This window comes from Megascapheus bottae, chromosome 10 (genome assembly GCF_031878675.1).
Source record: "Megascapheus bottae isolate mThoBot1 chromosome 10, mThoBot2.hap1, whole genome shotgun sequence".
Taxonomy (NCBI): Eukaryota; Metazoa; Chordata; class Mammalia; order Rodentia; family Geomyidae; genus Megascapheus; species Megascapheus bottae.
The window spans coordinates 20,332,713-20,359,981 of NC_143518.1; the positions used below are offsets into that span (position 1 = coordinate 20,332,713).

At 41.4% G+C, this 27,269-nt stretch overlaps 1 protein-coding gene across 1 annotated transcript in view; it reads right to left on the reverse strand.

Annotated features, from left to right (window-relative positions):
- Nucleotides 1-27,269, reverse strand: part of Cacna1e (calcium voltage-gated channel subunit alpha1 E) — a 446,101-nt gene that overhangs the window by 123,786 nt on the left and 295,046 nt on the right. The window contains exon 9 of the mRNA XM_090340308.1: nucleotides 21,404-21,507. Coding sequence (XP_090196434.1) covers nucleotides 21,404-21,507 — 104 coding nt within the window. The remainder of the gene's footprint in view (nucleotides 1-21,403; nucleotides 21,508-27,269) is intronic.

A 27,269-nucleotide genomic window follows, 5' to 3' on the forward strand; every position in this document is an offset into this window, starting at 1 on the left:
AAACCGGTGGCTATCTGCATACTATCTTTGAGGGGTTGCTTCCAGGAACTCCCTGAGTACCAAAATCAAAGATCTAGTTGCATTGTTTGGGGAATCACGAGTAGAAAAAAATTCTGTGTGTTTTTGACTCATGACTGAATTTGTGGGTAAGAGATGTGTGGATACAAAGAGTCCACTGGACTTTTATTTTACAGACCTGCTGGGTGTAAGATTAGACATGACGGCATCAAACACAACTGGTAATTATTTTAATTGATACTTCAGTTATATAAGATTTCATTCATCAATGGGAACATACAGATATCCAGATGCTGAAGAAATAAAGGTTCCAGATGCAAAGATTTCTCCAGCAGGCATAGTTGTGATCTAAAGAAGTACACAGAGTCTAAGGAAATGCTGCAGTCAACAGTGAGGAGGAGAACAGGACACACACACCTCAGGAGAGTAACAGGCAAAGTACTCCAAGCTGACAGAGGAGGTGTGTGGTCTGAAGAATAGATTGGAGAAGCAAAGTTGGGGAAGATGGATGACATCATGTCAGCCATAACTTTCAGAACTTTAGTTGGCCCTGAGAATTTGACAGCCGAGTCCCACACATCTTGATCCCCATGGCAGGGTATCTGTCTTCTAGCCCTGTGACACGTTTCCATCCCGGGCAGTGACCTATCCCAATCCACTTCCTTTGTAATTCTGTTCTCATCCTATTTCTTTTTAACTTATCTGGACATGAATTTCAGAAAGACAACAAATATGGAACCCAAACAACCATTCCTTTCATGAACTGCAAGCATGGATGCTTGGCTACCACCCCTTTCCCCTGTAAAATACACCGAATCCCCTCAGACCCAGAATGGTGAAACCATGGAAGGGCCTATGTGTGTTGACAGGTATGACAGAACCCACCTCATACTTCTGTGCTTGAAAATTTTCTCTGGCCCCTAGGAGATTCTTTCACTCATAAGCACAACTGCCCAAACCTGCCATAGCTTCAGGGGAGACAGGAATCAAAATGCGTATGTTTCCACACACATATGCATGTGCATATACATTTCCTAATTTTCCTGTGTCATGATAGGCTACTTATGAGATTCTGTGTCTATACTAACAACCTTCTCAACATATACTCTTATGCCTTTTGCCTCAGTTTCTCCACTCATTCTCTTCTGCAGCCAGAGCTCACCTCATAAATAAATGGCCTCTAACCAATCCTTTGCTAAGCATTTATTTACAGAGAAGCCTAGTAAATACCCAGGTGAACTGGATAATCAATCCTCTAACTTCCTTCCTTGACAAATAGACAAGGAAAAGGAAAAGTTTTCCTTTTTTTCCACCAGTGAAGAACAAAGGCACATCATCTCAAATATAAATACTACTGCCCAATTCATAGGTGCAGAAAATAAAAATAAACAAATCTTTCACCACAGTTGAAAAACTATACAGACAAAAATTTGCTAGACAATATTGGGCTGTCTTAGATATCTCTACAAATCCACAGGGTCCAACCAGCAACAGACACTTGTTGCTACTTGGGAACATAGTGCTTAACTCAGAAGCAGATGTTAGCAACTGAATAATGCTCCTGCCTGTGAACTGAACAGTCTGGCATATAACTTGAGCTTGAGAGTTTCTCTCTCCATTTTGCATTATTTTTCCTCTATTCAAAGGTATATGCAGAGGAAATATAGAAGTTGATAATATCAGTAATAGCATAGCTATGGTTTCAAATAATTAGGTTTGGAAACAATAGTAACCTACAAAGGCAACTGGCTAATTTAGAGGAAAAGCAGTCATGCCCAACAACACATAATTAGGGCACTTCAGACACTATTGCTCAGTATTTTTCTTTTTAGCCCAGTTGGGAAATCAGTTTCAGACTGACACTGTCCATTGGCATAGTGAAGGAGCAGGAGGTCACCTGAAGCACACACAGCCACAGAAGACACAGATGCCAGGACAGAACCACTGTAGGGTTCTGGAAGCAATTTTTTCACCCTATGAATTAAAACTGAAGTCCAAAACTTGTCTGTGTTCTGCATTATACTTACTGTTTTATCTTTTTTTTTGCCAGTCCTGGGGCATAAACTCAGGGCCTGGGCACTGTCCTTGAGCTTTCTCAAGGCTAGCGCTCTACCACTTGAACCACAGCACCACTTTTGGCTTTTTCAGTGTATGTGGTACTGAAGAATCGAACCCACAACTTTATGCAAGCTGGGCATGCACTCCACCACTGGGCAACACTCCCGGCCCCCACTTACTGTTACATGTTTCCTTGCTTGTTCTGGCTTAGCCATAGCATATGAAGTTCATGAGGATACAGGGAACATACCCTGTGTGCTAGTAAACCCAGAGTGCCCGCCACCTGGGTGTTTCATACCCATGTCAGCTGAATGAGTGTTTTAGCAAATGGTCAAATGAGTTTTTTTCTCTTTTCCTCCCTTTACTTGAAGGCTCATGTCTTCTTCTTCTTGCTCACTCAGACCTTAATGGCTATTAATCAGTGTAACTCCCTTACATGTCTTTAGAGCACTGGGTACCTTGACCTACATGGTGGGCAAGGAGATGGAGAAAATACTTCTCTGTGCGTGCCACAAGGTCAAGGGAAGAATAGGGAAAAGAAACTATCCCATCCTAATGTCATTCTAAGACATGAGGGGCCTTCTCTGGTCTAGCAAACTTCAGCCACTGGACCTGGCACATTTGTTATCGAGTCATATCTACGACAGGTAAGAGTCATGTGGTCCCTTATTTGGCTTTGGGACCTTTCCTGTTGCCTCAGATACTCTCAAAAAACATTGTTCATTTCCTAGGGTTGTTTTTTTTATTTTTTTCAATGGAACACACTTCTCAGAGCTCTCCTGAATACAAGAGCTTGCTTCTTCAACAGGAATTTCAATATTTTTGCTAAATGAGGAATATTTTGGGACACACTGATAATTAAGTGTTGAGAATCAAGTGATGCACTTGACACCAGGAGGAAAATAAAGAACTTTTAGTTCAACTCAACTCCAATAGCATCTGAACTTAACAGCTATGAATACCAAAGCACCCAATATCTAACCAAGTTGTAAAGGCTATGATTATCCACGGGGGAAATTGAGAGGTATTATTTCAGCCACCTCAGCGTTCACATGTCTGCAAAAGCACAGCAAACATGTCTAATTATAGGGGTTTTGACTACGGGGAAATAAGCTCAGAATGAAGTAAGGCTCTCACACTATTACAAATTCCGTCATGGCAAAGCCAATTATTGAAAGGTTCTATAGGCTAAAAAGAGAGATGTAAATTTAAGGAAAAAATAGACTATTTAAGATTAAATACACATGATTTTTGGCATTCAAATTGCAATGATGTGATACATTAATACTGGGGAAAAGCCATTTGAAAGTCATTATTGGCAAAGGCTCAGTTACAGAGAATCCTGTTCATTGTATTGACGGACCTTTCTGAAACAAGAAAAGTAGAAAGCTACAGATAAGTATTCTCTTTTCTCCATGTAATGGAGAACTTCTATGTCCCTGTTGTTAGAGTTTTCCTCCAGTCACAGCAAAATAATAGGGTTTTACTGAAGCACAAGCTCTTAACTCCTATTAAACTCTGGTTTCAAGAGAATTATAGCTACTAGAAATGATACCTAAAATCCAGGGGGAAAATTCTGGCAAACATAGATACTCCACAAACAGGAAGTTGGCCTTTGATTCCTTCACTGATAGATGTTTACTCCGAGTCTATTCAAGTGCTTCTTAATTATGCTTGCTAAGGACTAGGAAAAACATCTTTGTGTCTGCCTTTATAATGCTGTGAAAGGCACAAATATATCGGCAAATAACTGTAAAATAAGGTAAGCACTCTAACAATAGAATATGTATAGTGCAATGGGAATTCAGATGAGCCTGACTTTGAATCAGGTGCTACAATCAAGTAAGGCAGAAAGTGGAAGTGGTTCCTGGGATTAGTTATTTCTAGGCAAATAAATAATTATATGGGGAATCTAGGAACAGCAAATTAGGCAGCTGGGCTATGGGTCAGGAAACATGGGTGGAGCTAGGCTTAAACACTCATGCAAGACAAGCAATACTGGTTTGAACCCTTTCATTCAGAGGCTGATGGTGACAAATGTCAGTAGCTGAGGTAATTAATCTGTTCATTTATCAATTGAGTTTAAACAAAGTTAACTCAATGGGCATCTTTTCTTCCCACCAAATGTTGTTAGTGGTTCCTTTTCTGAGAATTTACTAATCCCATAATAATGCCACTTAATAATCACTGAACACATTAACGATATTGTCCTAAGCTTTCCACAAAATTCTCTTTCAGTGCTCATCATTAATTAGCATTTAATTTTTAAGGAAGCAGATAAATGTTAAAAAATCAGAAGTCTCATCTACTACCGGAAAGAATATAAGATGGTACAGTCACTTTTTAGGTGATAATCAGCAGCAGGTTTTCATGAAACTAAACATGGCTTAGAAATTGCAATCTTCAGCAGTTATTCCAGAAAATGAAAAAAAATTTAAGTCTGAGCTCAAAAATCTATAGAAACTTTATTTATATGAGTTAAATAATCTACTCAAAAATGAAAATAAATGAACAATTGATAAAAGGGACAACCTAGGTGGATTTTAAGGAAACTCAATTATTTTTAAAAAAGCAATTTCAAAAAACTATATACCATATGATTTTATGTATATAAACTTTCTAAAAAAACAAAAGTAAAAACCTAGAGACATCAGAGCACTCCCTATCTTCACTGTGGTGGTGGTCACACAACCTAAACATGGTATGAGTGTGAGCACAGTCTTTACCCACAAGGGCATGTAAATCTGGTAAAATCAGAATCAAATCTGTGGTTTGCACCAAGGGCAAGCTCTGGGCTCTCTGCTGTACTAATGTTTATGTCATGGCATATATTACATTACCACTGGAGGGAAACTGGAAGAATACCTTTACATTATTTTCCCCAACTTATCATTCTATAATTATTTCAAAAGGGGAAAAAAAACCTAACATCCTTCACACTGCCAATTTCCACTGCTACATTTTAGTCAATCCTATATTGCCTGAACCTCCTTCAATCACTGAGGTTCTTCCTCCTTCCCTCTCTTCCCTTTTCTATTACTAGGATTTGTAAACTCAGGGCCTCATACTTGCTAGGCCCCCTTGGCACTACAGCCCCAGTCCTGAGGGCTTCTCATCCCCTTTGGGAGCACTGTTGTCTTTTGTCCCCATATATGTGATGCTTTCTTTTATGTGATACCTTTTAGATCAATCTTGACATCCTAACTGTTAGTGTTTCTAAACATCTATATCTTTGCCTCTGGTTTTTCTTCTGAGTGCCTTCCATGCACAGCCTTATCTGCACTATTTCTTTTCTGCCACGTTCTGATGCTTAGTCCCTGAGACAAAGATATTGTTGATCCTATCTACTTGTACAGCTTTCTGGGCCTCAGACCCTCTGTCTGAAATGAATGCACTCTGAGAACAAGATCTTTTGTTCTCCGAAACTTATTCATCTCAAAAAAATGAACCCAAAGCTCTCCAAGACATTCATAACTAAGGATAGGGCTGTTCTCAATGATACTGTTGCTTACACGCTTAGCTGGACCACCTAAATCTTTACCCAGTGTTTCCTTTTGCACATGGGCCTCAAGTGACGGAGTCCTCCTGTTCATTCTGCACAGAACCTTGTAACTCTTTCATTACTCAATATCCCCTTTCCTTATTTTATTGCCTTCCCTAGTCCTTTACATAATCATTCAAAACTCAAATTGAACGGGTTGTGTTCTTACTATTGAATTATACAGCTAGAATATGTTTTTATAAAGTCAAATCTATGACTTATTCCCTTTATGGCTTTAGATTTGTAACCTCCTTAGAAAGACCTTCCCCTTGGAGGTTTAATTGTCCATATTATCTTTGAATACTTTTATTATTTCAGTTTCAAAATGCATGTACTAGCCCCATCTGCATTTTGTTTTAGTGTAAAGTTATAGGATGAGGATCACACTCAATTTTTAAATTTTGAAATGACTACCCAGTCATCAATACTATTGTACTACTTGAAACTATACATATATGTCTGGAGAAAAAGTTTTCCTCCTTCTCTCCCTCCTCCTCCTCCTCCTGCTCCTCCCTCTCCCCATCTTCCCTCTCCTTCTCCTCCCCCTGACCCTCCACTTCTCCCTCTCTGACTCCCTCCAGTATTTCTCTGTCTCTGTTTCTCTCTTTTCTCACTATTACTGGAATTTTTTACTCAGGGCATCATGTTTTCTAGGCAGGCAATCTATTTTTCAGGTAAAGGCTTGTAATTTTTGTCCAGGATCCTACTTGTGCCAGCTCTGTAGCTGAGATGGCTGCTGTGCTCAGTCATACCGCCTGTTTTTTTTTTTACTCAGATGGGTCACAATAACTTTTTGTCCAAGCTTGTCTTAAGCTGTGATCCACTCAGTCTCTACTAGTAGTCTGAGAGGCCTGAGCCACTGTGCAGGGCCTCTCCATTGATCTTTTCATAAAATGTGCTGGAAATTCTTTTTTATTGACAATCTCCATTGATCTTTTCATAAAATGTGCTGGAAATTTTTTTATGGGCAATTCTTTTATACATTATTATAGGAAATTTTTCACATAGACTTTTATAGTGGTACTGGACTTTGAACTCAGTAGGTAAGTACTCTACTAGTGATAGACAAAAGATTTTGTGGCCAAATTACCCCAAAAAATGAATCTCTGGCCCTTCTTTGCCCTAGTTATTTTAGAATAGTATTGTCCCAAGTGCATGCCTGGGCCATGATCCTCTTATTCTTATGTCTCAAATCTTAGCTAAGATGGCAGGCATGTACCACTGTGCCCAGCTTCTTCCACTCAGAATCTTACAAGTCCTTTTTCCTGGGTGGGCCTGGAAATGTAATCATTCTGATCTCAACCTCTCATAAGTTGAAATGCCAGGTACATGACCCTAAGCCCACTCAGTTATTAAGAAGGGGGTCTCAAACTTTTTTTTTTGCTAAGGCTGACCTCAAAGCACAATCCTCCTGATCTTGGCTTCCTGAGGAGCTATTATAAGCATGAACCATCACAGATAAATTTTATATGTAATTTTAGTACAATTGAGTAAGGTCAAAAATCGTTTCTTCATTAAGTAACATAACATTAGGGAATATTATGGAATTGCTAACATAGGTAAAAGTTATCTTCATTATTTGAAATATCCCTTTTTAAGAACAGAATTTGTCTTTTTCATTTACCTAAGTCAGAATGCATGTCCCATGGTATCTCTTATACAAAGCAAGCTTCTGAGGGCAGTTTGCTCTCAATTCCACACTGCCAGCCTGGAACACTGCCTGACACACAGCTGAGGCTCTCTACCTTTCTTGTGAAAAGTTGATTAAATGGAACATAAGTGATCCTACTGATTAAAGAACAGAAAGTCAATATTTTGGCTTTTTGAAGACACAAAGAGTATCACTATTCTGGCTATGAACAGCAAGCCTGTTGGCTCAAAGTACAAAAAACATTTAGGGAAACAACTGTTGAGTCCAGGATCTGCTTTACGCAGTGCTTCCAAGTGCAGCAGTCAGATGCACAGACCAGGTGAGGAGAAAGTGTCCCAACCAACTGACATCCTCAGCCTGTAAAGCGAATAGGACAAGTATAGTGAATGTGAGAAATGTGGCAGGGAATATATGTAGGAGCAGTGTGGAAGTTCAATGGTGGACAGGTAAGTATAAGTAATTTGGCTGGGGTGCAGATGCCTAAGGAATAGGTAAGGGAAGTGTTGTAGCAGACCCTAAGTTGCATCCAGGACTCAATTAGCAAAGCTATCTTTCTAAATATTCTTTCATGTAATACTACTCTACAAGTCAAAATTAGCTCCTCTTCTGGGAAACAGGTTAAGGGGGATTTTCAGATTGAAAGGCTCTTGAAAGAGGTTGAAATGGAGTTCACTGCACAAAGACAAATTTAAAGAATGGTACAGCTCTACCTACTAGAATCCTGCAGCACTTCATGGAGGAACACAGACTGCAGCGCAGACACCAGAATTGGCACATGTGCATAAAGTACCATGTACATGTGCAAAAACGTATTTATACACACATACACTTATACATATACTGACATATACTCATATATGTACTTACACACATGTATATATATATATATTTATATACACACAGATATAAAGATTCAGAGACTTGGATCTAAATTTAGAATGCATCCAAGGTCCTATTTGGATTATCTCAGCAATCTAAGACTTTGGCCAACTAACCAATCTATGAAAAATCCTGTTACAATATAGCAGGAACAACTTCACTGTGCCAAAAAGCACTGAATCAGGTCTCAACATAAGTTGTCCATGTTCCCCTACCAAAGGATAGAACTGTTTTGTTTTGGGTGGGTTTTTTTTGCCAGTTCTGGGCCTTAACTCAGGGCTTGGGCACTGTCCTTGGGCTTTCCCAAGGCTAGAGCTCTACCACCTGAGCCACAGCACCATTTCTGGCTTTTTTTTTCTATGTATGTGGTACTGAGGAATCGAACCTAGGTCTTTGTACAAGCTAGGCAAGTACTCTACCACTAGACTAAACTCCTGGCCCTGTTCTTTTTTTTTAATTATTTCTTGAGTGTATACCTCTTGTCCCACTTAGTGATTTCTGCACAATTTGATCCTGCCTCTCTGAGTCAACCTTTTGGAGTGCAACTGTGATCCTTCCCTCCTCCACCATGCATCCTCAGCCAATGATCTCTGCCAGGCACGAGCTCTCAGGTCCTATTCTGGCACCACCTCTACTCCTTAGGTGGGTAAGAGCAAGCATGCATCAGTGCTTGATTTTTCAAAGGGAACAGCATTTTTAAGAATAAAGGAACTGGAGCTTTCCCTGGAGCATCTGCATCACATTTCAGCATTCCCTGCCTTTACCAGCAGTTTTAGCAACACAGCACAACTCCAGTAGGTTGCCATTTATCAGACACTTTTCTGGTATATAAAATCCTAAAATGAGGAGTAATATTACAGAATCTGCACATTATGTGTGCAACGCAAGAATAAGCTCCCCAGGGATGGAAATTTTGGAATCCCAGCATCTAGAGCTGAGGTGGTCAATAAGTATTTGTTGAATGAACTCAAAAAGGCATTTTTTGCCTTGGTTTCAGTGAAAACAAAATAGTCACGATTCCCTCGGACGTGCCCACACCCTAGCCAGGCCAACACTGAACACATGTGTGAAAATAAATATCCAAAGCCGGGAATATCTTGTTAAGCTATCTCTTTGTGAGGGCACGGGGCTGAGAATTAAAAACCTTACTTTTGGATTTGTGGTTGAGGGCATGCTTTATTCACTATAAGCTGCAATGCCATTTATAAATTAGCAATAAAATGTGACAAGAATCCTTGTGAGAACCAAATAAAATAGCTATGAACTGGTTTACTAATGAAATGAGCTAAAGTAATAAAGCAATCCTATTTCTCCCAACATATTTTACTCGAGCTGACTGGGAATGTAGCTTACTGGTAGAGTGCTTGCCTAGCATGCATCAAACTCTGGGTTCTATTCCTTTCCTCAATACCACATAAACAGGCTTCCGGCAAAGGAGATCAGGGTAAGTGCCCAGGTTCTGAGTTCAAGCCCCACAACAAGCCCCTAAGAGCTTTGGTTTCCCACAATTCCCAATAACACAACAACTTTAACCATTAAATGTTGTTATTTCTGAAGCCTTTGCCACATACACCATGAAAGGGTTCATATTTTTATTCTACAAATAATTACATTAAGTTCATATAAAAAGATAAATATGCAGTTAGAAGCTGGGCAAAAGGTATGAGTAACTAAGCAGAAAAAAATTGCTAACATCCATGTGTAAAAGCAGTTAACCTATGACAGTTACTTTTGTGTAATGCCTGTAAGATATAATCAGTCCCTCACTCCATAGAGAATCACTGATTGCCAGTCAGGATGCTTCTGACCCAAACCACCTGCCTCATCCTCCATTCTCTGCAACTCTATTGCCCAGGAGGTCATAAGGTATATTACATCTCCCAACAGATTCCTTGCATTACTCCATTTCCCTCCAATTCAACAGACATCTGTTATGTCTAAATAAAACATTAGATGTTAGGCCAGATCTCATTAAGTGCAAAAAGGTACCCAACAAGAGACACAAAACCCAAGGTTGAAGGAGGTATTTGTAATGCTGATAGTGGGGAAAACTGCATTATAGGGGAGGGGAAATGGGAGAGCTCTGCTGCTGTTAGCAAATACTAACTCACTGTTTCCTTGTTTATAAACTGGGGTTGACAGTACCACCAGACATAAAAGCTGTTGTAAGCTGAAATCATGTGTACAAAGGACTTAGCAAAGGATCAGGCAGATGACTGTCAATAAACAACATCACTTGTCTTTAGTATTATTACAAAATCCTGTAATTAAATGCTCTGTTATAATGAGTCATGGATTTGATGATATGAGGCTGTACTCGAAGCTTGGGGGGTGGAGGAGGTTAATCCTAATTGCAAGATAGTAGTAGGGTTTAGACCTTGAAAAATGCCATGAAGGAAATCAGAGTTGAAAGAGTGAGAACTGGGGATTTAACAAAAAGAAGAAACAGAAAAGGAAAAAAGAAGAAAACAGACAGGAGGCCTACTCCAGACCACAGAGGCCCTATAGTGGAGGCATGTCCATGGGGGAGGTCTAGTTGGTACCCACACGTTATGCAACGATGCCATCCAGCTTTACTATCATCTGTACATTGCCCTGAATGGTCAGCCCTACACATGGCATCTGTTTGGAGATCATGCCGACTCAGTGGAAGTACTTGGTAAATAATAACAATAGCTTCATCCCCGCTATATGTGTTAAATGTTTATTATCTTTCAGGTAGCAAGTACTTTGTATTCATAAACATATATGGTGATTATTAGCATTTTATGCACGATTCAATAACCTAAGGTATCTACCCAACACGCAATGAATGTAAAAAATCTAAACCCAGATGCACTGTCTTCAGAGGGTGAAATTTATTACTGGGTCACATCTATGGCACAGAGGGACAAGCACCCTGGTCTGGGAATCGGGAACCTTGATCTCTGCCAAGAACTGTCACCAAGTAGCTGTGTGCTTAGCTGAGCAAATCATTTCACTCCATTCAAGTTTCATCATTGTATGACACAGAGGCCAGGAACAAACTCCAAAAGGCCCATGAAAAGTTCCTTCCTCCTCCAAGATGTAACTATTTTGCTCTGGTAACACAGCTAACACATGGAGCAGTTGTTTTGGGGTAAATACAGGCCTTTAATAAACTCACACAATGTTATATAGAGCCTACAGCAGTATACTCTTAGTAGGAACCACACTCTATGGAGTGTGGTTATTAATAACTAGCCAGGGAATAAATTCTGACTGCAGGACTACTGAGGGGCCTCCTTTCACCAAATGTTACTACATTGGATGCCAGATACTTTCCTTGCATAAAGGATATGTACACTATATAGAAGTTTGGCATTTATGGGCCGGGAGTTTGGCCTAGTGGTAGCGTGCTTGCCTAGCACGCATGAAGAGCTGAGTTCAATTTCTCGGTACCACATACATAGAAAAAAAGCCGGAAATGGTGCTGAGGCTCAAGTGGTAGAGCTCTAGCCTTGAGAAAGCCCAGGGGCAGTGCGCAGGCCCTGAGCTCAAGGCCTGGTAGGCCTGATTGAAATTTCGGATTTCAGCTGCTTTGTTTAATCAAATTACCAAATTTCTCTTCCACAATTACTCTTTCGTGTGTTTGCTGGTATTTGGAACTCAGGGCTTGTGTCCTGTCCCTTAGCTTTCTTGCTCAAGGCTGGTGCTTTACCACTTGAGCCACAGTTCCGCTTCCAGCTTTTTGCTAGTTAAATGGAGATAATGTTCCTGATTTGGCTGGTTTTGAATCACAATCCTCAGACTATGCCTGAGTGGTTAGGATTACAGGCTTGAACCACTAGTACACAGCTAATTTATCTTTGTATAAGAGAAGAAAGTACTACCTCATAGGGGCTTAAAAAATGAAATGAGGCAACATGTGTCACAGAACTGGCACTGTTTGGTACACAGCACAGGCTCAATAAGCCATAGCTTTAATTTTTTTTTTTTTTACAAAAAGCAACCTGACAACTCCTACTTTACTGCTATGAACTAGCCAAAGAGCAGAAAATGTGTTTTATATTTTCCTCCAATCATACTCTTTCTTCTGTGTTCCCTCCTGGCCACCTGGCAGCTTAATTCAGAAATCGAAAAGCAATTGAAGAAACTATCCTCTTACTGTTACCCCAGGGCATATTCAGATACACTGTAATCACAGGTCCTATATAGATCCATCCCACCAGCACCTCCATCCTGACTCATCCTCTCTAATCCCCACTCCATTGCTTCTCAGCACAACTCAAAGGTTGATGCTCCTTATGAGTTTCCCCAATTGGTCTTTCTTCTCTATAGACTACCTCCCGGTTGACTCTCAAATGTACATATCAGACATCCTCATATAGTACAATCTTAGAACTTCCCATGAGTTTCTAGGCTCAAGTTTAAATTCATGAGCTTATCTCAAGAAGTCCTCTATGATAAGATTCTGCCTCTGTCCTTAGCTTCATCCACCCTATTTCCCTCAACATGTCTCACTCAAGCTGATCACAATCTTAGGGCAGTTATTCTCTCAATTCAACCTTATATACTGTTCTCTTGTAGCTCATCATTAACCAATTATTTGTCAGAAATACACACAAAATGCACACGATGCCTATAATCCTAAGTAGTCAGGAGACTGAAATATGAGGATGGTGGTTTGAAGCCAGGCCAGGCAGGTATCACCAATCAACAACCAAAAGGAAAAAGAAAAAGCTACAAGGCAGCTACGGATCAAGTGGAAGAATGCTAGCCTAGAACAAAAATGCCCTGGGAAGCACCCAGACCCTATGTTCAAGATCAGCATGAAATAAGCAACACCCCCTGTAGTCTAGGTAGACATAACTTCCTTGAAGTAGCATCTCTTTCTCTGGTCTGATCTGGTTTCCACAACCTATGGCAGTGACTAGTACAAAGGAAGCACTCTGCTATTTAAGAAAATGACTGAATTTCTCCAAGCTTATGTCAATGTTAGAATCTCAGCAGGATACTTACTGTGTAGTTCACTCACAGATCTATTTTCCCTATGCCAACCTGTCTTGGAAGATTAGACACATGTCAAATCTATATCCACCAATAGCTCTCAGAGATGTTCCTGTGAAGCACTGATTGGGCATAAATAGTTCCCTTTTAAGACCAGCAGCTATTCTTGCCTCAAGTCAGGCCCTGGGAATACTCAAGTACTAAATCCTAAGGTGTCAGAACAAGTAATTAAGGAGATCCAAGTTTTAACAATAAAGATACATTGTTTAGTCTGTTCCTACAACCAAGTCCTCCATCTTACTTACCTTTTCATTCAAAACAAAGCCTTGCATCTCTCTCTCTCACACACACACTCAAACACTTTCTCTCTCACACTCACTCTCATCTTAACTAGCTTTTGAAGGGAGTAGAATTCTGAGGTATTTAACTTAGATCACATTGCATGTCCTCTGCCATGTTTCCTTTATTAGGCTACAGTCTCCTGGTTTTATTTATCTAGAAAGGTCTCTTCTCCATAGTAAACACTAAAAACAAAACGTTTGTGGAATTACACTAAATTGTTAGATGCAGCCAGCAAATGAGACCAACAGCTGTCATTTGCTAGCTGTGGAAGTCATGTAACTCGTTAAAGAGATGCAACCAGAAGAATCTGTCCTCTAACACTGACAGCTCACCCCTCCCCACCAATTCATAGGGAAAGACGTCCCTATAGTGGGTGTGGGCATGTTCCTTCTTGGCTGTACAAAGTCCTATTATTGCATAAATGAAGACCAGCATGTAAGTGTGTCCATCAGTGCACATGCTGATTAAAAGTTGTACTCAAATCAAACCATCAGGATGGTAGCCATTCTCTAGTTGTGCCACTTTCATTGGCAATATCCATGATGGAGGCCACCTCGCAAACTAAGGACCTCTTCAGAGGCCCCACCTCTGTAAGTACCTAGTTAGACATTAGCTTCTCTAACCATTCCTCCTCCCATCAGAAATAAAGGTACTATGTGACTACTGCACAAATCTTGTTTTCTATTTGCTTTGAAATCCATGACATGCTCTATATATGTGAAGTCTTACATTGCCTCCTACCTATGTGCTTTTTAGGTAGTCCTTGACCTGAATGTCCCTTCTCTCATTTGGAAACAGCTTGATTGTTCCCCCAAGCCTACCTCCCTGTCTAACCAGGAACCTCGAGGGCAGCAGGGTGGAGAAGCTGGAACAACTAGGGTCATTTTCTGTTTGTGTGAGCCTTCTGCCCTGTAGCCCCTGACAGCACTTCAGGATGTGCTTATGCAGCCCTGGTTTGTTGCCATGGAGACAGGAAGCTCTGCTTCTCTTCAAGCCTAAGCTAATGGTTTTCATCAAATCCTATTTCCTCTGAGACAAGTAAAAATGCTACAATGCTTCTATCTATCCTTCCTCCTTAAAAATGAAGCCAGTGAACACATCTCACAGCTTTCCAAAGCCCAGCTCCTTGCATGAAGGCTTCAGTAATTTCCACACTTGGTCCTCAGGGAGCTGTAAGTGCCTTCTCCCCACCCATTCAGCTGCGCATCTTCACTTGCCTGTCACACCATCCATGAGTGTCCCTCCCTTTTCCTTTGCCTGGAATGCTCTCTGCTCCTGGAATTGCTTTGTCTTATAACATGCAAACTACTTCCAAGCCCCAGGAAGTCTGTTGCCTGCATATAAAACTTAAACAATTTCTCTGGTGACTGCAAAGATCAAATTCCAAAGCCCCATTTCAGGGAGAAGGGTTACACTCTCTCCAGAGGCACAAGGAAAACCACAGCGAACACTCACAGCATCTTTGGTTACAAAGGACCCCCTTTTGCTACTGAACCCCAAGATTTCCATATAAACCCGCAAATGCTGAAGAGATGTGTGCAGCAGTAGAATGCAGAAAAGAAACCAGGACAGAAATATTTCAGTGTCAGCCTGTAAAGCCCTTATTAACACTTCTTTAAATGTCAGAATTTATTCACACCAGCTGTTCCCAGCTGCCAGTACCATTTCCTAGGCTTCTCTAGAGTTCTAAGGAGGTATCTGCTACATTTGTTTCATGGCATATCCCAAACCTAGGAGGATGTTTCCCAGCCAGACAGGAGTTGGTGGCCCCACAGCTGCTATGCAAGTGATATAGCCCCTTAGACCTAACAGAGGACATGTATTACATAATTCTTATCAAAGGGCAGAAGAAGCTAGACAGATTGGGGACACTCCATCTAGCCCCTGGGCTATGTTTTACAAAAAGGAGAGAGGACTCAATGCTAATAAGTAGCTGTTTCCAAGGTTAGACTTTTTATTCCTAAGGGTCAAGCTAAACACAGTAATTCTTTCCATGTCCTGTTCTTGCCTATCCAGAGGGGAAATAAAAAGATAACAGTTCCAAACTGGAAACTCTGTGTGGTCAGATAGGAGGCATTGTCCATGGAGGCTGCTCCATCTCATTCCCAGCTCTGTTAAGATACTTTCTGTGCCTATATTGGAGTCTTACCTAGGACATCAATGATTTTTGCTAGCACAATATTGACTCTTGTCTCTCCTCCCATAGAAGCTCTTATACTTGAACAACTGACATAGGGACACAGAGAGGAAGCAAGCAAGGGTAAGGAATCTCAAAACACAAACATGTAAAAGAAGCTGTGGGGGGGGGCTCTCCTTAGGGTGGTCACAGAGGGAATGCATTTGAGTGCATTTGAGGTGTAGGATCAGGCTATGCAGTGTTAGGGGGACTTCACTGAGTGAATACACACATAAGAGATCTCATGAGGTTTTAAGACTCAAGAAACACATTATTACAAACTCCTGTACAACGACTCCTAATTCTCCTTCATAACAAGTTCCCCAAGTACCACCACAGCTCTTAGTGCCATGTAGCGGGCTTAGTAATGATTGCTTCCTTCTCAATCTCTGTGAATTTGATCTCTCCAACTGCCAACCCTTTCCCCCACTGATGATAGACAAATGCTCTTATATATTCCTCCCATCCTACACTTTTTTGTGTGCATGTCATATTTTTTTAAAATGCTAATTTCTATTTTTTCCCATATAATGTATGTAGAGTTTTAAAAGTCAAATAATTTTGGAAGATTTATAATGAAAAAATAGCAGCCCTCCACCTCACCTCTCTCAACCCCTGAATCTCACTCCCCAGAGGAAATTACTCTTTTACTGTTTCTTTTGATATTCGTCTCCAAATTTTTATAAAATATTATTCCTAACTTGGTATTTCTTTACCTTTCAATTATAGATACTACTTGAAGACTTCCTTTCTGTAGAACCTACGAATTCACTCTTTAATACCCAGTTCCTCATTCTGACACCATAGGGACTAGTAAGTTTCACCACCAACAATGGAAACCAGGCCCTTATTATGCTTTTATTTTTTGTGAACTAATCTTTTATCTTGTGGCATTAAACACTTAGATTAGGGTAAGAGCAGAAATACATCCACAAATATACATAGTTTTAAGACAGGGTCTTGCCATATAGCCCAGGCTAGCCTTAACTCATAACCTTCCCATCTTGACTTCCTAAGGGTTGCAAGTACAGGCATGTGCCACTGTGTTTGATTTACACAGTATTGCAAAACCACAGAACTCTTCTGAAGATAATATATCAGGAAGGTAGTATTTTCACTTATTAAAGATAGGTTTAAGAGATACTATCACATTCAAACTTATTCTGATGCCTTCTGGGCCACTGGTAGTGGTCATATTAGTGCTTCCTTTGTGTAGGAATCAGTCCCTTCGCTTGGTACCTTGACTAGGTATCAAATTTGGTCCTAAAAATTATTTTCCTGGCCAAGCACTTGGTGGCCCATCCTAACTACTGATGAGGTTGAGATCTGGGGAGCATGGTTCAAAGCCAGCCTGGGCAGAAAAGTCCCCATAATACTCATCTCCAATTAATCACCTAAAAACTGGAAGTGGCACTGTGGCTCAAAGTAATAGAGTGCTAGCCTTGAGCAAAAGTGCTCAGGGACAGCACCTAGGCCCTGAGTTCAAGCCCCACAACTGACCCTCCCTCCACATTGGCAACAAAAAACAAAAAGAAAATTCTAAAAGTTCTAGGAACTTTGTTGGTTTCTAACTTTCAGCTTTTCAGAAGCTCAGTGCTATCCGGTTTCTGATTCCTGGTAGATTTTATTCACCTCTTAATGGCTGGAAGTGTTAAGAATATTCTTTACCCTGATTTCATTACTCTGATGTTCTGCATTTTATAATGATTCACTCTGGTGTGGACTCTTTATTAGCTGTGCTGAATGCTCAGTAGATATTTTCATAGTTAATTTCCTTTCTGTCATTTTACAAATACAAACTAATCGTTTATTCAGGGGAAATTTTTGAATATATTTTTATGAGTGGTTTACATTTTGTGTGCATAAATGTAAATGGTATAATATCACAATGTTTCCTTTTGATGATGTCTGTTCCTAAAATAGCCACTGTTCTATGCAAACACAGTACCTGATGCTCCTAACAGCTGCACTTTATGCCACAGTATACACCCAACATTTTACCTGTCTAAGTCTCTGAGCTTCATCCACCCAGGTTTGCCTTCACCTCCCCACTTCCTGGGAGACAACAATGGAAAGAACATCCCTGGTATTCGTTTTGAATAGCAGTAAATTTTTATTATAATTTTTAAATTATGTACAAATGAAAAAGGAAAAAAATAGGTAACTTCCAAGGGGAGGAAAAGACCTTCTCTCAGTGTTTTAAGATGCTGCTCAATGGAGTTCAGGAGTTTCTAAGTAGCTCCTCACCCAAAATTGTGCTTCCATTCTTAAGTTGCAATCAAACTGGAACTTATCTGCTGGAGCCAAGTTGCTATCTGCACATAAATGTGAGTCTAAACCAGACAAAGTCTGTAGAGCCCGCTAGATCTCTACAGCAGCAAGGGCAGTAACAGATGATAGATCCATTTGTCCTCAATAACATGGGCATCTTCAAGGTTGAGGTCAGCAGGAATGTGGATCGCCTCATTAGACGTCGGCTGCTGGTGGAAAGGATTTTCATCGTGAGCAGTGGTCAGAGATCCGTCGTGATACCAAAGTGCTTTACACATTGTGATGGTTTTTCCTCTTCTTCCTCTGGTAGAATACAGCCTGTGTCAGATACCCTGAACAGATCCAGGTCTGCTATTCATTTTCTGATAGCAGGGCAGGAGAGTCTGTCTCGGATGTAGACAAGAAATCCTTCAGATGCAGATGGCCTACACCGTGTTGTGCCTCTTCAGCTGCCACTGCACGTGAAAATTGTTCTTCCGAGTGGTGCGGGCGGAGGCACATAAGAGAGCCACGGGACTGTATGCTGTGCCCTTTCTTCATTGTCAGCCTCTAGTAGAGTGGTATCTTCATTGTATGCCATGGGCAGATGCACAACAAGACACAGAACTGCTCTCCCGTGTTATGGTTGTTCAGATGGTGCCTCTGGTGAGGCTGGGTTTGTCTCAGTGGCTGTGGACAGATCCAGGTGGGTACATGGCATTAATGGCGCTTCAGCAGTCCCCACTGGAGATTCGTCTACCTGAGATGACGTGGGCACAGTTATCTTGGCATCCATGGCAGCTGGAGCCCATGCTGATTCTTCAGCTGCTGCCACGCAACGTGACACAGCTTCAGGAGAATGGGCATTCTCTTGAATGGGCATCCACCACAGTTGGCACCCAGGATTGGTGTGGAAGTTTCAGAGGAGTGTCCAGGTCCCTGCTCGCCTAGTCGGAGATGCCAGGTGTCACATGCCAGGTTCTCTACACCAAGAGCCAGAATCTTCTTCTGGGTCTGGTTTGGGGTTGGAGTCTTGATCAGGGATTAATCCAGATGTCCACCAGGCTTTCTCTGCAGGATCTCCTGCACTCTGACCCAGTAAAAATCGAAACAAGAAAACATGGCATTTTCTTTGCTATCTCAGGGTAAGTTTGCCAGCTGGAGTCCTCTCTGCAATGTGGCTGCCTGGATACCTGGGTTCCAAGTTCTCTTTAGTCTGTTGTCAAAGATGAGGTCACTTCCTGGAGTCCTTTTACTAAGCACCTCTTCTTACAGGACTCCCACAAAGTATCCCTGGTCTTCTGACTATTCCTCATAAGCCATTCACTATTTGCACAACTGGACACAATTTTACCAGTATGTCCTCTCCTCCCTGAAAAGGCCTGAGTGCAGTTTATGCCTCAGTTCTCAGGAGATGGAGGTGAATGCAGATCTAACATCTTGGTCTCCGAGCATGTTTGTGTGTGCATGAGACCGCCAAGGCTTGATTATTTGTTATAATGTAAAAAATTAGAGATAAAATGACAACAGGAAGTGATACAATAAAACAAAAACCTTAAAATTCTTAGAAGCCTTGTTGTCTAGGTGAGAGCCTTTGCAATGTGAGCTTTTGGTTCTGGGAACATTTCTTACATTTTTCTATGCCAATTTCTTCCCTATTTCACTGTTCTCTTTATGAAACTCCTGCTTTGAAGTTTAAATTTTGAATACATTGTATTCTTTCTTCTAGTTGTTCTGTCCTTCCTTTCTTTTTTTTTTTTCTTTTCTCTGTTGAAAGAAGGTCTCACCATGAAACCCAGGATGTGGCTTGTACTACATGTAGCTATTTTGGCTTTCTTGGTTTTCCTTCTGCTCTCTAAGTGATTTTGTCAACTTTATATTCCAACCATTTACTACCTCGTTGTTTTGATTACACTTTTATATCGATTCATTTCATATTAGTTTTATATGAATTAAATTTTATATTAATTTTCAAGATTCTCACTAAGACAGTAGGGTAAGAGCCTCTTTCCCTAGCTTCTCCAAGTATCAGCAGAGCTATATCTTTTCTTTTAAGACACTTTCCTCCAGAAGAATTCCCCTAAATCCTAACCATAGTGCTCCATTTCTGAGAGTGCACAGTAGGCCAGAAAACTTATATTTCAGCTTGAGAACCTTCATTTAACTCTTCTATTCTCATTATAACATATCAACATTATCCTAGGAAGTAAGACTCCAAAGCTCCTCCAATTCAGTTCTCTAGAGAAAACAGGTCTCCCAACTTGTGCTGGGGTGGAAGCTGAGTAGGGAAGACACCTGCCAATGTTGTTTCGAGACTAAGATTCAAAGCAGAGGAGGGAATAAGGACTGTCAATCAATCTTATTTTTAGTACCATGCACACTCCTGCTCTCAGGGATACCTAGCATCTCTAAATCTTTAGCATCTCTTGAGCTCTATAGAGCAATCAGTTTGCTCTCATTTACTGGCATTTCCCACCATAAGCAATTGACCATCAGTTTTTCCAAGTAAATATTAAGTTACCATTTATTCTGTGCCTCTGAAAATTTTGCTCACATCTCTCATCTGTTATGAGTCTTCCTGTTCTCCTTGTCCTGGTTTGTGCCCTTGTCTAAATTTACAAATGTGTGTGAAATCTCAAGAAAAAAACCAACTTGGTCCAATTTATCCCTATACTTACACCTTCGATTGTCAAAGAATTCATGCCACTCTTGATAGAAAATTAAGCTCTATTTTGTCTAACAAAATATAAGGTCCTGTAAAATATTTTTCTAACCTGAATCATCCTAGGTTATTGTATTATAGTTTATTTATACTTTAGTACATTACATGTCTATTTCATTTTCTTTGTTTAGAAGGTTCAATCCCACAAAGTCTCCATTAGCCTCATACATATTTTATATCTTAAGAAAAATCTCAATCCTTCATGAAGCCAACCTCAATGACTTCATCCCATATTGACTTTTCCTTTCACCCAAATAATTATAGCTGACATCATCAGTAACAGAATTCCCATTTCCTGTCTTGAGGGTTTGTGTTGTCTTCTTATACATGTTTATTAAGAGAAGAAACCATGGCTTGTGTGTTAATTGCAGAGTACCCTGTGGTATTAGATCCCGAGTACTTGCAAATTGACATAAGTGAATTCAGGTCACAAATGTACAATTAATATGCAACATGCTATGGAGTAACAATCTTTAGGGAATAAAACTTTTATTCTACTTTCTATCCTTAACAACCATCACAGTATTTCACAGAGTTACTGAGTGGAGGGATGAATACATAAATGAACTTTCATGAGATGCTGTATTCAATGCTATGCATGACATAAGGATTTTTTTTAAAACTTCTCAACATGGAGAGGATTAAAATAATCATTCACTACTGTATTCCAGCACCTAGAACAGCAGTGGCACAAAGAATATGCTCAGTGCCTTACCAATGAAGGTTAAACGAGTGAATCTGTCAGTCAGGAGGCCTTAGTTTCCACATAGCAAAACAGAAGAGAAACACCTGGCTTACCCAGAAAGCACACCCAGAACTAGGTTGAGAACAAAGAATGATCCAATAATGATGAGAGGGATGAAATACAGCCAATTCCAGGTGGCTCCTAAGGCATCATTGGTCTGCAAGAAAGGAAAAAAGTTTTTAATTACTAATACATTTGCAGAAGCAAGGCCCGCATTCTCGTACCTCCAGACTGAGGATGACATAACAAGCCTGATGCAATATAGTCAAATACTGCCTCGCTTCACTCCCCTCTGGTCTTATTGTGAGTTCACATATTTTGCCATGTGCTTAAATGAAGGACAAACAGCTACCACTGCAATATCCTAAGTGAGAATGTTCCAACACCCTCACTTAACAGATGAGAAAACTGCATGCAGAAAAATTGAATTTCTTTTCTAAGATACTGCAAATGTTAACTGGTTATAGTGCTTGGTCCTAAGCTTTTGCATATAAATTGGACAAACCTTTAATCAAAGGCAGGACATGCCTATCGCTCTATACCATGGGTGTTGGTCAAGCCCTTGGCAGCATTATTTGGGAGACATTGGGATCCTCTGTCTTGCTCAGCCCTGGGTCTAGGCTGACTTTTCTTATTTCACCACGGTTCAAAAGTACTTGCCCCCAGTAGAAACTGCTCCTAGCAGGAAATAATTCTAGAATTCTAAAAGAAATACTGTATCTCCCTCTATTCTTTCTTTTTCTCTCCCCTCCATGCTAAGATACAGTAAGGGGAAAACATAGAAATCCACATTCTGAGTTGCCACAAATTCAATGCAAAGCCTATGAATGGCTCAAGATTGGGAAGAACTGTAGCCTACAACTTGCCAGAAGTAGTCATCTTCAGTAACATGTCTCATCATCTTTAAATGAGAGCTTGCAAGTATGTTGACAGGCCCTCCTCTAACCCTGTGCCTTGCAACTAAGCTTTGCCTTGACTCTCTATGTCCAGGTCTTTTCAAATGGTCTTCTTGTACTGCACTTCACATTTGACATATGAAGGGCTACATTATTATTTTCTTTATTAGGTCATTCCCTAATTTTTCTTGAGTATGGATCCTTCTTTTTCAAAGATAACGTATATTAATCCATCAGGGAATACTTCCTATAAAATGTAGGGATAAAAGGACTCTCCACTCTGACTGAGCACCTGCTTGGATAGAAAAATTGTTTACCAGAAGCAAAACTGAGTTTTAAAGGCATAGCCCAGAGAAAAAGAGGACCCTCAGTGGTGTGGAGCCTTAGACATTGGTGCCCAGTGAGAACACTGGAATAGGAGCATTGAGAAGAGCGGGGGGTGGGGGGAGGTGGAGGGGAGTGTATTGGATGGATTAATTCAAAGAAACCTGGCCTAAGAATTTTCCAAAACATATAGCAGATGCATAAATCACAGGGTAAAGTAGAAAATAAATCAAAACAAAAGCAAAAGAAAATACAGTATTTTGTTGTCCTAGAATCTGGAATGGGTTTCTCAATTCGTCTATAAAATTCTCCTGATGAACAGCATCATCTTTGCATTGTGTGAGAATGCTTTAGGGGCTTGTTTTAACCTATTTTAAGTAACCTTAACTAAGTTATCCTTTTTTACATCTGGCACTGGACAAAGGGTTTGGCATACCCAGATGCTCAATCAATATATATGTCACTTATTGATCTGTTAATGAGATGACTGTAGTTAAAAATGAAACCATACAAATTCATTCTGATGTACTCTCTCAACTGTACAACTTTCTCCCAATTGTTACAAGTGTCATCCACCATAGCATTGTTACCTCCTAGATGAAATAAAGAAAGGAAATGAGAAAAGCAGCACTAGGAAGAACCAGCCCTAGCAACATGATACTCTGCGGAATTATTAAAGATGACTGACAATTTAAAAGGTTCTTCTACAGGGAGCAGTTTGACAGTTCCTCTGCATTATTCACAAACTGTTTCATAGTCTTGCCACACCCTCACACCTAGCACCCTCTCCCAAGTTTCCTCGCCCTTCTTATTCTCCCATTTTTCCTGACCAGATGGCATTAGCTATCTTTACATGCTGTCCCAGGTCCAGGGACAAAGGGCACACCTCTACAGGTAGTGGGTGAAAAAAACTTCCTACTTCGCTCTTTCAAAATGTTTCTCTCTGATGTTAATTGGGGGCCCCCATCGCCTTCTGATTAACCATCATTAAAACCTCAAAATTGTCCAGTGTAGGTGCGACATCTCCTGAAGCATCTTTGGTGAAACAGTCAACAATGCTGAAGGTAGAAAGTGTCTCAGTGCCACGTAAAGTGGGAGCCAGAAGAAGAATGCCAGTGCCACCACAGAGTAGTGGGTGGCTTTCCCTCTTGGTGATGAGTATGTCGGTCTCATGTAGGATGAGGAAGTGGGGAAGGGTCCCTGCGGAGAAGGAGCAGATCTCCCTTTATTCTCTCTCCACTGCCACTTTTTGTGTCTGATCTTCGTTCTCTATTTGTTCTAGTGACTCCTTCACAAACATTGGACGAGAGGTCACTAGTGGTAGCTCATGCCTATAAATCCTAAACACTCAAGAGGTGAAGATATTAGTATCTTGGTTTAAAGCCAGCCAGGGCAGGAGAAAGCATGAGGCTCTTGTCTCCAATTAACCACCAAAAATGCAGAAATTGAGCTGTTAAGTGCCTTGAGCAAAAAGGCTAAGAGACTGTATTCAGGTCCCAAGTGCAAACCATCCCAGTACCACCACAGAAAATGAGGGGGAAAAAAGGGGGGAAAAAAGGGGGGAAAAAAGGGGGGAAAAAGGGGGGAAAAAGGGGGGAAAAAGGGGGGAAAAAGGGGGGAAAAAGGGGGGAAAAAAGGGGGAAAAAAGGGGGAAAAAAGGGGGAAAAAAGGGGGAAAAAAGGGGGAAAAAAGGGGGAAAAAAGGGGGAAAAAAGGGGGAAAAAAGGGGGAAAAAAGGGGGAAAAAAGGGGGAAAAAAGGGGGAAAAAAGGGGGAAAAAAGGGGGAAAAAAGGGGGAAAAAAGGGGGAAAAAAGGGGGAAAAAAGGGGGAAAAAAGGGGGAAAAAAGGGGGAAAAAAGGGGGAAAAAAGGGGGGAGTAAGGGGGAAAAAAGGGGGGAGTAAGGGGGAAAAAAGGGGGGAGTAAGGGGGAAAAAAGGGGGGAGTAAGGGGGAAAAAAGGGGGGAGTAAGGGGGAAAAAAGGGGGGAGTAAGGGGGAAAAAAGGGGGGAGTAAGGGGGAAAAAAGGGGGGAAAAAGGGGGAAAAAAGGGGGGAAAAAGGGGGAAAAAGGGGGGAAAAAGGGGGGAAAAAGGGGGAAAAAGGGGGAAAAAGGGGGAAAAAGGGGGAAAAAGGGGGAAAAAGGGGGAAAAAGGGGGAAAAAGGGGGAAAAAAGGGAACAAGAAAGGAAAAAGGGAAGGGAAGGGAAAAGACAAACATAGAACAACCATGTTAAAAACTGAGAACAAAATGCTGGGGTATTAGAAAGCAGCAGGTTCTAAAACATGATCTACTAGGTAAAGGCCCCAGGAGTCTCTCAGGGATAACCTTACCTCCTAGACCTCTACTGTGAACAGGTATCTGTACATCTTCTCCCTGCCCAGCTCAGTGCCTCTTCAGAACATCTGCTATATTGTTAAATCAGATTGAAGTCTCTGGATATGTCAGTGAGGGTTTCCAGAGAGGACTGGCCCACACAAAACAGTCTAGGAACTGGGTGGAGATGAACATTCCTTAATGTAGGTAGATATCCCACTCAATTGTCTGTGGCTGGGATGGAAAATAACAAGGTGGAAGTAAGGGACTTGTGGTCTCACATCCTTTCCCCCTCCCCCTCTAGGAATATGATCCTCCTTTTCCTCCTGCCCTTGGAATCACAGCACCAGGTAAGAACTGAACTTGTCCTCTGAGACTTGCACACCAGTGATCCCCTGTTAGCCTTTGACTGGAGGCTTGACTGGAATTCACAGTTCTGAGAACACTACTGGCTTCTCGCTTCTCCAGCTTGCTGATAACCCAGAGGGTGATTTCTCAGCCTCCCGGGTTATCTGTACCAAATTCTGATCGATTTCCTCCTGTAGGTCCTTTTGGACATCTAATATATTTGCCACATTTCATGTACAATCTTTTCTTTCCTTTGAATGGTGTCCTCTTTATGGTGCTGGTATTCTTGCCATTCATGCCTTTCCCCGCTTTGCCCTTTCCCCTCCACCAGCTCACAAAGGCTGGATCCTCTTCTCCCTCTTTCTCACCTGCTGTTTCCCAGAATGATACACACGTGCGCACGTGCACTCCACAAGGACGATGACAGACAAGATAAAAAGCAGTTCGGGGGTGGCAGCCCACCTGCACGGGAGTGCTCAGCGGCCCCAGCCCTGACTTCGTGGGAATGTGTTTCTTTGGGAACCTGCCTGGTTGGGGGTGGTGAGCTCAACCCACTCCCTGAGTAAACAGGCACACATGGCAATTATCACATTAATCTTTGGGAGTTGGGAGACACTCTGGCAGGTGGGGTGGGAGGAGCAAGATTGGCAACAAAGATGTGGATGGTGAGACCAAGGAGGAGAAAGCCCTCGGGTTCTCCTGGCTTGAGGCAGTGGAGGCAGGCCCCATGTTTGAAAGAGATGTCTAACAGAGCATGGGGAGGGTCTCTTGGACGTGCAGCTCCTTCAAAAAGAAACTATGATCCGGAGACTGAATTACCTATCACACCATGGTTAAGGGTATGGGTAGGGATAGAAATATAGATTGCAGGGTCTGATTAGAAACAAAGTCTCTGGGACTTACCAGCTTCCCTGGCTAGACTCAGCAATCACTAAAGATGACCCATTTGAAGGCTGTCACCTCTGTTGGAACTAGGTAATATTTTGATCATGAGACATCCCTAGCCTCCATTCAGAATGCCAGTAGGACTCTCTCATTTCTGAAAACAATGTCTCCCAAGTTTCCAAATATCTAAATTGCTCTGGCTTCAAGGCTCCATCTTAAGGAGAAAGGTTCCACCTCCTTAATTACCAGTTGAGGTCAGGCTGGAAGGTGGTTGCATCAGCCATTCTTGCCTACCAGCATGGACATTCATAGCAGCTAAAGCATCCATCCAAAGCCTCTGCTGACCATTCCTGGAGAAAGCAGCACTCAACATGCATTGAGGGAGGAGAAAAGCAGCTCAGTGTGGATGCAATGACTGGATGCTAGGCATTCTCCACTTTATCAGCTTACTAGCTGTCTTAGCTAGGGGCCATCCTGCCCCACCCCAAATGCCTGGGATTCCATGACTCAGAGCTAAAATGCTTATCTCAGTCCTGGCTTCTGTGAAACTCATAGTATAATGGCAGGGAAGAGGGGCATGTGGAGTAGTTGAGTACACAAGTACATGTAGAACTTAAGGCAGTGAAGGACCATAGGGCATAGAGGCAAATGTCTGGTCTAAGGGTGGTCTAAGAATTTACTAAAGCTTTTGAAAAAAAGGGTTTAAAACTAACGTTGGCCAAGGAAACAGAGGCCAGAGAATGCCAATAAAAAGTTTTATGAGGGGCTGGGAGTTGGCCTAATGGTAGATTGCTTGCCTAGCATGCACAAACACCCGGGTTTGATTCCTCAGTACCACATACACAGAAAAAAAGCTGAAAATGGTGCTGTGGTTCAAGTGGTAGAGCTCTAGCCTTGAGAAAGCCTAAGGACAGACCTCAGGCCCTGAGTTCACACCCCAGGACTAGCAAAAAAAAAAGTTTTTATGAATAAAGGTGGAGGGGGACTGTTAAAGATTAACAAGTGCCAAATTTAAGCTATGGTAAATAATGCTACAATGGAATCAACCCAGACCTCCTCAGTAGATGAATGAACCAAGAAGATGTGGTACTTATGCACAATGGAATTCTATGTTGCCATCAGAAAGAATGACACCAACCCATTCATAAGGAAATGGAA